This window comes from Eurypyga helias, unplaced genomic scaffold (assembly GCF_000690775.1).
Source record: "Eurypyga helias isolate BGI_N326 unplaced genomic scaffold, ASM69077v1 scaffold2300, whole genome shotgun sequence".
Taxonomy (NCBI): domain Eukaryota; kingdom Metazoa; phylum Chordata; class Aves; order Eurypygiformes; family Eurypygidae; genus Eurypyga; species Eurypyga helias.
In genome coordinates, this window is record NW_010226095.1 from 61904 (window position 1) to 75598 (window position 13695).

The following is a 13695-nucleotide window of genomic DNA, read 5'->3' on the forward strand; positions in this document are numbered from 1 at the left end:
AATGGATCTTTTAATACACGTAAATCTACTGGTTGACTTAAATATACGCTTACATGGGTTGGGTAAAACACTTTAAATATTCAATGGAAAACTGTCAGAAAAATAAGAAAAAAATTAAACTTTGCAACTGGTAGAGCATTTCTCAAACCCATTTTCATGCCAATATATTTGGATTACTGTCATGTCTCGTCTTGAGCAAAAGGTAAAACTGATGGCCGTTTGTGTAAGTATACAGTGAAAACCGTAATGCACGATTCAAATAATTTATTTATACAAACTCCAGGTTCAGTTTATAAAGGATTACACAGGGAGTCAAACTTTGTCCTGACAGGGAGAAGAAAATTCTTTCCTCAGAATTTGTTTCAAGTGACAAAGCCGATAATCATGTACAACCCCTCTTCACTGCCTGGACAGAGAGAGGTCTCGTCACACCAAAGTAGTTACATCGGCTGGTAAATAAAAAGTTTGTCCTGGCAGGGTCAGTAGTTCTGACCCTTTCTCTGGCTCTTTAGCAGGGTGAAATTTAAATCTGAACAGAACTGAGTTGAAGGGCTGGAAAAACAGAGCCCCACATCAGGATCCTCTTCAGGGAAAAGAGTAGCCTGGTGGTAAGCCCTGGCTCCCATCCACAAAATTATACAAGCATCCTAACAGCTTACTCCTGCTTACACAGCTGATGGAAAGCTCCCAGAGCAGAGCTGAAGTTCAGGTAGCTATAAGCAGGTTTTTATTTATTTCTCTATGCTTGTCTTCAGACCTAGTAACCACATTAGTATTGGCTAAGAAAAATTCTTTATATTCTTCACACATTTCAGCTGGTATTAAGCATGGCTTCAGGACAACCGGCAAACACCAGGTTATACAGCTCCCTTCCGTAGCGAGAGACTTGGAGCTGGGACACTGGGCAGTCCCCGCAGCACCTAGCACATCTAGGGGCAACGGTACTGCTCCCCCCACCATGCTCACCAGCCGGCAAGCTGACAAGGTGTCAGTGTGGATGAGAAGGTTTCCAGAAGGCAAGAGCCAAGCCAAGGGCCAGTCCCAGGGTGCCTAAACAGCAGGATCCCTGGCAAATGCTTATTCATCTCTAAAGCACATCTATCAGCTGTAAGCAACGAACAAACCATTTCAAAAGCATTAAATGTTGCTGCAAGCAGTTTAGTAGTTGCTGCTGCTATCTACTGTTGCATCTACTTGATATTTATTCAGATCTTATCTTGTTTGGAAGTATTTCCAAAAGCTCTGATAGAAGCAAAATGAAAAACATCGAACGCTCCCTGTTTTGCCTACGTTGTTAAAATAATACATTCACCTTGTTCGCATACGATTCGTATTGTTCAAATCCCTTAGGCCAGCAAACCGACCCCCTGTAGTTACTGCCTGGAACATTCTGAAACAGGGTTTTCCTACCTATGGCTAGGATGATTTTTTGACTCTCCATGCAGAATAAAGCAATTCATACTGCCTGCAGACTGGAGCAGCCCACTGACAACCCTCTCTCTGGAGCTGATCTCCTTTTCCTGCCCGTTCACTGATCCTTTCCATAGGTGGAACCTGAACCACATGAAGACGGCCAACGCACGTAGGAAGGGAGCAGCTGCTGTGGTGATCCTAGTCACAGCACTCCTGATCAGCACGTCTCTTTGTTGCTAACTTTAGCCTTGTTCCGTTTTGATGGTTGCCTGCCATCCTCAAAACAGCTCTAGTTCAGTAAAATAAACAATTGAGGGAAAAAAAAAACCAACCCTGGCTGAATTAAATTGCTCAGCCTTGAAGGAAAACATGCCTGTTTCTAACTTGGAAAGTCTAGACAGTCTGGATTATGACTAAGAACTAGGGACAGTCAGAAAGACCAATTTAGAAGAGCACAGTCCCCACCTTCTTATGCCTCAACTGTTGGATTTGCTTCCACTCTTTTTTTTAAACCTTATTTAAGATGATCCAGTGGAATAATTAGGGAAGCACTGGGGGATGTTGCACAGAAGTTATAGCCTTTCGTGCCTCACGCAGCTTGGGCCTACTGGGGATTTCTTAGTCTGCTGCACTGGGGACTTTGGGCATGGAGCAGACTGGAGTTGAGCAGAAGGATCCATGACAACACAATTTCCTGAAAACTCTCCCAAGTGGAATAGGGGTTGTAAGAGATGTGGGAACAGTGCCAGAGCCGCAGTCAGAGCCACAGACCCACACTAATGATTCACTCACTGGGAGAAGGGGGGGAGAAAAAAAACTTTTTTTTTAAAAAAATTCAGGCTTTTTCCCTAATTTTGGTTCTTGTTTTGTAATGCTGCTGCACGTGCTGAGCTCTGGACATGGGAACTCTGTGGACTCCCAGTGAGCCAGAAGTTAAGTAAAGGCTTACACATCAGTCTCCCATCTCCTCCAGGATCTCTCAAATAAATGCAAAGGGGTCTTAAAGGCAGAACTAAATTGTGGAAAGTGAAATCCCACTTCGAAATGTTTATTGGATCAGGGCCTTTATTTGTACAAGGAAAGACAATCACAACAAAATAGAATATGGTTTTACTCATCAAATATGAGAAACACTGATGGTAACATATGTTTGTTCACTTTTTCTTTTTAGCACAGCTTTAGCTACTGTGACTTGACAAATCCCTTTCCCTTTTTATAAACATTTGGTACATGTTTTACAAAAAAACCTACTAACAGAAGGTTTAGCTAAATAATTGATACATGAATCCAGAACTGAATATTAAATGCATTAGATTTTTTTTTCCACACAGTTGCTACCACAACAGTAAATATCATCCACAAAGTAGAAAACATAATTCTGAAATCTCATCTGAGCAGAACTATAATTGAGAGTTTGTTCAGATACACCCCACATTTATATCCTAACGACGTGCCAAAAAATACAGATGTTCATCACAAGATGAGATAAAAGGGTGATTGCCAGAGACATAATGAAAATGCTCTGGTTTAATCTATTCATCCCAAGGTACACTGTCCAATTGTTCCAAACATGTTTATTTTACTAATAATTTCAGAAATTCAGAGAAGATGATTAACTACTGCCACCCCCTTGCTCCATCCCCCAGCAAAACAGTCTAATGTGAGAAAGTAAGAATTAAAGATGAAGGTGGAAAGTTGTTGTTGCTACTTCTAAATATAACAAACAATGTAGGCAGTGGATAGCTAATGAACACAAACTGTGACTTCCGAAGCTGCATATTTAGCCATTTGGCAATGTGACACATCTGCTAAAGGCAGTATGAAAGCCAGGACAGTAATTCATTTACTTAGAGGTTTGGAATAGGAGAAATATTACAGAACTAATATGCGAGCTGGCTGTGAAATATACTTTGTAGTTCGTACAGAACAGTTTAAATAACACTGATTATTCAAAGTTTCCAATTTCCTTTGATTCTGCAATATTCTTAGGAAAAAGGTGACATAACTGGCTCTGCGCTGCATGGATTATCGTTAGTGAAAAGCAGTATTATATATTCTAATTTAAAATGAGTCCTGAACTAAGTAATGATTATAAGTCAGACATAAATTTTGAAGTGAAACCTCTAGGATATAAAACGAAATAGCCAACCAACCTCACTAGTGAAAATTTTTAACAGATTTTACAGACATAGATAGGATAACATCATATACTTTTATTTGGCTGACTTGAGGTAAAAGGACATCCAATAATTGAAAGTATTTTTATTTAAATACTTTTGAAACAAAAAATGTATTGTGATTTAAGAACACGTTATAAGTTATAAATCCACCTTTGACAGGAGATAAAACTCAGTCTTTCATTTTTTCATTTTCTTTGTTTGCTTTTCAGCAAGTCAGTTAATTGATTTATACCTCATTTAACAGTTTTCTAAAAGAGGCATGGAAGAGTATTGAGAAATACAACATTAAAGATACGGTTCAATTCAGCACCATCAGATGACTGAGTTTGTTTAAAGGCAGTCAGAAGTCTTTATGTTGTTCACAGCTCCCAGAGGAGGAGAGATGTCACCATGAATTTTACTAGCTCAGTCTAATTTCTTCCAGTGACGACTCAGAGCTGAGGTAACTCTCCACCTTCTGCTGCCCCGTGTTGCCCCAGCAGGGCAATCCTAGGTTGCCTGGTGGGTGCGCTGTCATTATACTTCTGTGTTTAAAGGCAGTCAGAAGTCTTTATGTTGTTCACAGCTCCCAGAGGAGGAGAGATGTCACCATGAATTTTACTAGCTCAGTCTAATTTCTTCCAGTGACGACTCAGAGCTGAGGTAACTCTCCACCTTCTGCTGCCCCGTGTTGCCCCAGCAGGGCAATCCTAGGTTGCCTGGTGGGTGCGCTGTCATTATACTTCTGCCCAGAATAGCTGGCTCCTGGATATGTCCAGTAGCAGCCATACACTATTGCTTTCCACCCAAGGGAATGAGTGTGATCCCTTTGTTCTTAAGAATCAGGTATTTTGTTACCATACCATCAACCTGGCAGCTTGGGAGATGAAATGAAGCTGAGAGTCCAAACCCAGAGTAAGGCTTTCCTCTGGCCACGAAAAAGAATTAGTGAAGGAGAACTTCTTTACAGTAACGGTAACCCAAGGTAAAGCTGTTGCAGTGTTCCTGCCTCCGCTGCCAATACCCACAGGCAAATATGGATTGCCTCTATTTCATTGCTTATGTTTAGGCAATTTTGTCTCCCACTGGTCATTAAAAAAAGGGCTGTAAATTAGTGCACTGTGGTCTAGCCCTGCAGGAAAAAAAAGGCCCAGCACAGAGCACTGGAGAAGGGTACTCCCATGCCAAGATGAAGGATGGTTACAGGATTAGCTGAAGCTCCTCAAAGCCTGTCATAATCCTTTACACAACTGTGAATTCATGGGCATATTGCTCAGATCCTGTGCTCCGAGGACCTGATGTGCCTGCACTGAGCAGAGCAGCCTGTGCCCTCAATCACGCTTCCGTTCCAAAAGCAACATCATGCTGTTAGTTGAGCTACAGAGCACCCCCAAGGTAGTGGATGGCCTTCTGTCTCTAAAACCTGATCATCGGACGTTAGGTTAGAAAGCTCTACATGCTGCTCTACTGGGTAAGGTAAAATCGTGTCAGTGCCTCCAGGATACTACTTCTTTCAGGGCGAGACTGAGAGATTTATTTCACAAAACTGCTGAGGGGAGGAGACTTGCAGTGATGAGGCCATTTTGCCAGCCCTGACATTTCAAAGAACTTGAAGCCCTCTTTGCAAACTGCACTTACACTTGCATCCTACACCTTGGCAGCACTCCAGCAGCTAGCCAAAAAAGGGGGTCGATGCATATGTGTATCTTTAAACCTCTTTTATTTATTTCTCAAAGTGAATTATCTCAATTGGATTAGTGAGCATTAAGATATTAATCTCTGTTGATTAACATTCTTTGAAACATAGCTTTTACTGGAAACACGAATGCATAAAAACACTGAGAGCTGAAACCATGTCTGCTTTGATTGACATGGGACAGCGATGAGCGCTCGTAGGTCGTTGTCCTATTTGATGATGCTAACATTGCTAATCTGGGAACATCTATATTAAATGGCTGCAAAGAGTTCTTCCTTCTCTTTCCTGAACAACAACAGTCAATATTTTTCCCTAAGGGCTCCTCCCCTGCCATGCATAATGGAATAATGCCAACTTGTTATTTCTGGTTAGAAGTCCAGAAAGCTGGTATCTGTTCTGATGACTGGAAGGGTTCACTGACTTGAAAGATTAACAGTAGTTTTAAATTATGATTGTTTTCTATTTTTCATCATTGATATTCTGTGAAAGTATAAATGCTACTCTATCCAACAAGAGATACTGGAATTACAGTGAAGCCGAAAGTAAACCAGAAGAATATATAATAACATATATGTAACATAAGCGCAGATCCCAGGTTTTCAGGGTAAACATGATTATGAAAATATTTAGATGGGGAAGGACAGCATATACAGGTTTTCGAAGCTGAGACTACAATTACCTAGAGGTATGGAAGGGTTTCATACAGTGTCCTTTTTCCCTCTCATTTATAAAATGTGATTTCTTTCCGTAGAAAAGTTGAAACCTTGGGTCCACAGCATGCTTACAAACTCTTTGGCACACCTCCTAAGGAGTACTAATGCCTGTATCCTGAACTAATTCCAGTGTAGGCAATTTGGCTTATTACATTTAGAAGCAGTTTCAATTAGATAGTGTTCTTCCATTTATACTAAATACAAAGGTACTGTTTGTGAGATGTGTTAAAAAGTCACTGTGTTTCACCTCTGCAGTATTTCCATAATGGGTGAGCTGAATCGTAAATACAATTTGAATTTACCTTTGTTTATTAGAGGGTTCTTCTGCATGGAAGGTTCTCAAAACATGTAAAATGTCTAAGTGCAAGACTCATAAGAGCTTTGTGTAAAAAAAAATCCTTTTTTCATTCTAAGAATAGGTGGGAAGTCTATTGGAAATTTCACACAGTTTTTATGATGCCGGAATTTCCTATGAAGTTTTTGTTTGGTTCTTGCTACATGTTTTCAGTAGGAAGTCTTTGGACAGGCTTTGTTTGTCAGTTTTTCTTGAATGGCTAATGTCTATAACAGAAACAAATCATCAAGTAGACCTGAAGAAGATCTGCTTCAACGTAAGAATTTTCAGATTTTGTGTAAGGAAACATATTTGTACCTGGTTTAGAAATGTTTCTTGAAGCTGACTCCGGTTGCACATCCTGAGCAAGGACCCAGCTTGGACCCAAGGCCCAAGCACACATGGCTGCTTAGGGCTGGGCCCACACAGTGTCTTTCCTGAGAACAACAACTTTTTTCTGACAGATTTTATCTTACAACAGGGAACATTATTTAGCCAACTAGCAGCAAGGAAATGTTTTCTTTCTGTCAAAGACCTTTGTACGGGGCTCCTCACTGTCATGTAGGCCCCAATATGTTTTTAAACATGAAAAGTCAGAGCCATCAGCATTTTTGCAGATGAGAGTGCCACGTATGTAGCATGCCAACCACACGTCCAGTACAACCAGTAATGGAAAAGCTAATCTTTTTCCCTATGTAGATACAGCCCTGACAGCTCCCGAGAGGGAAAAGTCACCCAGGAGGAGTGTGAGACAGCCATCAGGAAAGCACAACATTCCTGAGAGATGCGATGGAATCGAGAGGCTGTTTCAGCTGTTTCAGTGGCACTATGGTGTGTGTGTAGGCACAGGGGCTATTTACCAGTCTATGACTGACCTTCATTCCCTTGTTTGCATCTCATCCATTCTGTTGTAGTCAACCTTGCCTTCTTTCAAAAACAGGGTCTTTTGTGTGCTTATTAACACTATTAGCACTGGCTGTTTTCTAATTCTGGGTAATAATTGTGAAACTCTAATTACTGTAATTACTATGCTCCTGGGGTAAGGTTTTATTTTTTATAATTATTTCTAGTGATTTTTTTTGGTAAATACTTTGTTATATTAAAAGCATGATAGACAATCATAAGTCCTTGCAGCACATTTATGTATCAACCACCTCCACTTGAATTTCATCACTGCATTTCACCATTTATTAATCAGATATTACTAAATTTCTTCTGCCTCAAGCAAAAACAAGGAGTGGGAGAGAAAGTGACTGCTGACAAATGACAAATGATGTGACATGCCAAGTTTGATTCTGCCAACCAAGTATTAGTACCAGCCTAACAAGAGTTAAGATGGAGGCGACAGCTAGATGGCAGAACTGAATATATTCTAAACCTTCCCAGCATAACTCTTTAAGGAGGAAAAAAATGTTTCAGTGTGCGCAAACATTGAAAGACTTCAAGAAGCAACCTGAGACTTTGGTCAGTACATAAAGACCTTGATCCAGTTCCCATTTGCTTTCCACAGAAGGATCTACCTCTGTCTTTTGGAGTCTGTACTCTTAGACCAGTCTCTTGGTAGTAAGCAAGATGTTGTCTTGTGTCTGTTTTCTGATCACTCCTACACTGGTGGGATAAAAAGGTTTTTTTCTTCTAGAATAATCCATTAGATTAATTACACTGTCTCTCAGGAAATGACGTCTGAAATTACACTACTATACTCAGGTGCTCTACCACTTACAAACATGACCGTGGAGGCCTTGTGTGTTAGTATAATCCAAAATACATTATTTTGAAATAGCTTGTGGTCACACTGATATATTTTTATGAGTCTTGGACTTGCTTTTTACCTGTTAGTGTGTGGTTTGGAAAATTCTGATTCTTGTACTCAAGTGTAGGTATATTATACCATTAATTACTTGTCATTGCTTTTTTTGAGAATTTTGTTGTGAATGTAAAGTTGTTGGCCCCAGCATGAAGAAGATAGGGACTTTTTTTAAGGCTGCTTCAAGGGCTGCTTATTTGTTCAGGTTTTTTGTACGAATTCTTATGTCATCTTAGGCCAATCTTAACTAAAAACCACTTCATCACCTGTAATCAAAGAACTGTTCACGCAACTCAGCAATGATTTTTCTAAATGACTGTGAAACCTCATTTAGATTTTTAATAAACAGTCACATTCTAATGAGGTCTTCATAAAACTGACTAAATATGTTTAGAAATCATTAGCTTAAATTACCAGTACAAAAGTCTCCTTAGGGAGCCCTGCAGATTTTGTGATAAGGCTTCTGGCAGATGGATTAGTATAACAGCACAAGTGAGTTCTGAATTTCTACACAAGCAGTGTAAATGTGAGTGACTGGGTAACGGGCTACTAGATAAAGAGCTAAATGTCCCTCAGGTGGGTTCATTAAAAGAGAGAAAACAATCAAAACACATTTCTGTGCCATTTAAATACCAGGTGCACAGCAGTCTGCAGGTGCCAGAAACACTGACAAGGGTCCCTTGCTGAAACACACAAGAGCTTAAAGGGATGCATGGTTTTGACAAGTGTGCCTCAGATAACGACAGATACTGGCAGATGTACCCGGACCCTGCTGGAGGGTAATGTGGGGACTGAGTCATTTGCAGCAGGTGCTTGCATTAGGGACAGCCTCATGGTGATTCCTCCATCCGCAATTAAAACAGTCCTGATGCAGAATGCTCCAGGGCAAGAAGCAAGTTCCTAGCACTGATTTAATGACTATCCAGCCAGTCCCGGTAAACAAATACACATACGCCCCCTCAATGATTAATTCATGAAGGACGTTCTGTGTGGCAAACATGTTAAATAGATATTCCCCTTTCCTGAAAATATAAAGGAATTTTCCTCCTCAGCTTACAATGGGTCAAGAGGGTTAAAAAATAAAAATAACAAACCCCTATCAATCTTATACAGAATCACAGAATGTTAGGGGTTGGAAGGGACCTTCGGAGATCAATACCAGCAACAGCAATTGAAATAGAAAACCTCAAGGTTGGGAAGGTTACAAGGTTTGCCCCGCAGGAAAAAAAAAAAGGTCCATTAAAATCATTACTAATCAAGGTGGCACAGAGCTTGTGTTGGGGGTTGCAGGACAGATGGTGTGTTTGTAATGTGCCTCCTTGCTGCTGACGGTCCCAGCTCTGGGAGTGGGACGGAAGCACTAACGGAGGCGTGACTGCGCTGTTCTGTGGCTCATAGGATCTCATTTCCATTAAAAGCTCATTTCAATTTCTACTCTCCGATCTCACCTATATTGGCCTCCAGAGAAAGTGAGAACAAAGTCATTTCTGCGACTGTCAGAAACAACTAAGCTGCAGATCTGTATGCCACTAGGACACCTGCATCCTGAAGGAATCTCCCGGGTGGCACAAACCGTTGCTTGCTGCTAAGGGACTGTGCTGCGTACCTAAACATTGTGAGTCGAGGCCGCCAACACTGGCACCAAGACTGGCCTCTCCCTGCCTGAGACCTGACAGTTTGCTCTAATTGATGCTTTCAAATACTGACTGTAGGAAAACAGTATGTGGTTTCACGCAGTATGCTATTTTTGTGCTATGGCTTGTTTATCCATACCCTGAAAAACATCCCTTTTTAAGCTGTGTACTTGGGTACTTACGAATGTGTATAAAGCTTTAACAAAGAGGTTTGCTGGACAGCTTCCTATTCTCACAAAACCATCCATTTTGAATTGATATGTGACCATCCAACTCTTTCTATCTTCTTCCTCACTCAAGGGATTGAATTTTTAAAGTGGCCTCCATGATCCCCCTTTGTCTCTCCAATTAGTCGTACATGTGTTCCTGCAGCAGGTGTTAATTGCAGTCACAAATACCATCCTTTTTCGTATCTAAAAATAATGCAGGTACCTGATGTGTTGGCAGGCTTGGGCACACAGAAATCTAAACGTTAGGATTTATATTAACAATTGACAAAGGACATAAGGAAGAATAAACTGAGATTGTAAAACTGGACTTGCTAAAAAGGAAACAAGATCTGACACTTTGACTCACACCATAAAACCAGTGCTCTCCTCATGCAAATGCCACAGGGCAGAGGGGTATCAGCCACTCCACCAGCGTGAAATTAAAAATGTCTCTTAAAACCATGTGACTCACACCAAGATATGTGCACTTGCCTTCTTATTTCAACACTTCAATTTACAGTAATTGCAGTAGTTGCAATAAAAGCAGTAGGGTTTTTTTCATTCCAAATGACAGCTATATGCCCAGTTCCCAAGCACATTTGCTTGAAAAAACCCATCCCGGATGAGAACTAAGACACCAGTGCATAGACAAAGCAGTAAATTAAAAGACTCAGTTATTGACGGTTGTGAGAAACAAAGAAAGTGGTTCCATTCAATACTTGTTGAAAACGAAATTAGCTATAATGACATGAGTAGGAGGCCTACTTTAGAAGTTATCAAGCAAAGCAAGAAAAGTACACAGTATCAACCAGGTAACTTAATCCTTCCTTTACTATTCAGCTCCTGAAGACCACCTCCTGGTCAACAAATTTAGTGTACAAACAAGTAAAGCTGATTTTTTCTGTTTTAGTCCAAAAGGCCTACAGGAAGCAAAACCCAAACAAACCAAGTTGATTTAGACTAACATACTCCAAGGAAGGTGCAATCTCATAGTTTAATTACTTTCCTCTGAAATCTGTTTCAGAATTACTCTCGCTCAGGCTCCCTTAAAAAAGAGATGACTCCATACCTGGTTCTGTAACCAATCCCCTGGTTTCCCTTAACAGAAATGGTATATCTGAGATACATAGGAAGATATGATGCTTTTTCCTCTTTGGCAGTCTTTGCAGGCTGTGCTGTACAGAATCCAGCTTTATCAGTTACTTTTTCATTGTGGTAATGTTATCAAAGCCAAGCATCCAAGGCATGTTTAAAAATAGTTGATAATGAACCTCTTAGCACACGCCATCATAAATATTTTATGTGCTATACTCAGTATATAAGCATCTTGTTGGTCTGCTACTTAATTTCCAAAAGCAAACACCTTGAGAAGTCTTTCATCTTTTTAAGTACAAAAATCACTTACCCTTCCCACTTCTACGAGATTAGTAACCATGATTATGCTGGCTGTGTTTTCATGCCACACCATTCTCCAAAAGTCATATATTGTCTCCTGCATTGGTCCTGAAACAATAAATCAAAGGAAAGGTTACCATCTGAAAGTCTCATGATTGGAAGCTTGTCTCTGGGGAACTTTGAGAAACCGTGACTACACACATATATTCCTATCACTATCATCATATTTTTCATTTAGGGTCAATTTCTTTTCTGTCATCCCACCTATCTACATTTAAGTATTTTTCCCCTGAAAGACAGTTAGTTCTCCAGCATTTAGGTATTTATCTCTGTAGTACCCAGAAGTGGAATTATAAAAAATGGATAACATTACTCTTTCTCTTAACAATTGGATGATAACCTAGGGAAGGTGTATTTGGAATGAAATGAGCCTCAATGGACCATGTGGCCTTTCCTGGTTTCTAGTATTTTTCTTACTATACGCTATCCATCAAATTACCCCAGCCCCTAAATTGTACTTCCTGAAGTGAGACAGAAGATACAGTTTTTTGCTGCAGTATATCACTTTTCAAAATAGTGGGGAAAGCAGTGAAGAACCCTGGAACACCACAGCAGCCATGTCCTCTGCAGTGCTTTCCCCAACACTTTGGGGGCTTTTGTAGAGGAACACCCAGGGCTTCCTCTACCGTTGTACTAAAGCTGGGTACCAGCCCACAGGTAGCGTTACTGAAATGTGAAATGTTGAGAACCACCACACCACTTTGTGTTTGCCTGGTCCTGTCTGTTTCTAGCCTACGTGACTTACCTGTGACAGTCAGTGTGCCACCCCAATTTTAAACTACTGCTTAAAAATCACCAAGCCAATAAGAATACATACAGGCAAAATACTACCAGGTACTATAAACCTGACATCCATACTGTTTCCATTACTGAACTGCCACGCTGCAGTAAGCAATTAGTGGCTTATTGAGAGGAACGCCTTAAATCAGCTAATTGGAGAACAAACGGATAATTTATTGGCCTAAATATTCCTCTAGTGAAGAAACCAACACTCAAAGCAATAAAAAACCATACATTGACTGATTTGGGTAGTTTGGCATCCATGTTTTTTGGTACTTTGAGCTCCCTTTGAAAAGAACATTTTCAGTCTCAAAGTCAAGTCAAGTGAAAAAAGTAGTAATATATTATCATGGTGGAGGCGTTGGAACTAGATGATCTTTGAAGGTCCCTTCCAACCCAAACCATTCTGTGATTCTATGGCTTTGTGATTCTATGATACTGTAGGCAAGTCCAAACTAACTCACTAGGGAAATAACATCACAGTTATGAAACAGCTTACTTAGAACTCAAGTATACTAAAAAGATGGTAATAACCTAAACCTTGAACTTAAAAAAAAAATTTATTTTCAACAATTTCAAAGGAAAATTTTATCATTTATAATTTGCATAGACCATTTAAAGAAGTTATGTATGCTCTCCCATATTTTCTCTGCTTTTAAAAATTCTGCATATATAGTTAGTTTCACAGGTTTCCCTATAGTCACTCAACTTGTCTTTTACTTGCTTTTGTAGTTCATATAACAGGAGAAAAAGCCATGTAAAACAATATTAGTCTAACTAATGGCTGTTGGAACACAAGAAACGTCAGAAGGTCTCAGAGCAGAAATAACAGCAGAATCTAAAACTACGGTTTCTGAAATTACCAAATTCAAGCTAATGTTGTGGCTGTGAAACTGGGCATCTTTTAATTTACAGAGTAGTTAATATTTTTGTGAGATTTCATTATGAAGCATGCTAAGAGCTAAATCACTCTCCATCACATGGAATTTTACAGTAAGTATTTTACTTCTACATAAGTCTCCTGGATATTTAACACAGACATGGTCTGAGTGCAATTTTGAATGTCACAGTGAGATAATTAATATGCAATATAGTGAAAGTTTAGCTTGCTTGTTTTTAATAATGTAGGATTCAATATAGATTTTTGAGCAATTAAAGTCACAACAGCATTAGAAAGGTTTTGGGCCAACCTCTCCTGCTGGTAAAAGGAAGGAGTTTATTTTACCCACTGTAGAAAAACAGTGCCTCTTCCTACAGCTCCTTCCTTCCTCTCAAATCTCAAACAAATATTCAGCAAAACTACTATTGCTACCATTTTGAAGCAGTGTAGCTAAAAATAGGCTTAGCAGTTTTGCACAGAATAGTGTCCCGGAAAGAGTCTGCAGGTTCATGACACATTAATAAAGTTATTTAAGCTTGATCAAGGACAAAAAAATAACAATATTATTGCTTCAAGAATCCTGATTCACCACCTGGTTTAACAAAGAAAATCTAA

At 39.8% G+C, this 13695-nt stretch overlaps 1 protein-coding gene across 1 annotated transcript in view; it reads right to left on the reverse strand.

Annotated features, from left to right (window-relative positions):
- LOC104509503 (receptor-type tyrosine-protein phosphatase mu) overlaps positions 1–11468 on the reverse strand; it is a gene marked incomplete at its 5' end in the record, with an annotated part of 35338 nt that extends 23870 nt beyond the window's left edge. The window contains one exon of the mRNA XM_010151472.1: positions 11371–11468. Coding sequence (XP_010149774.1) covers positions 11371–11468 — 98 coding nt within the window. The remainder of the gene's footprint in view (positions 1–11370) is intronic.
- Between the last annotated feature and the right edge of the window lie 2227 nt (positions 11469–13695).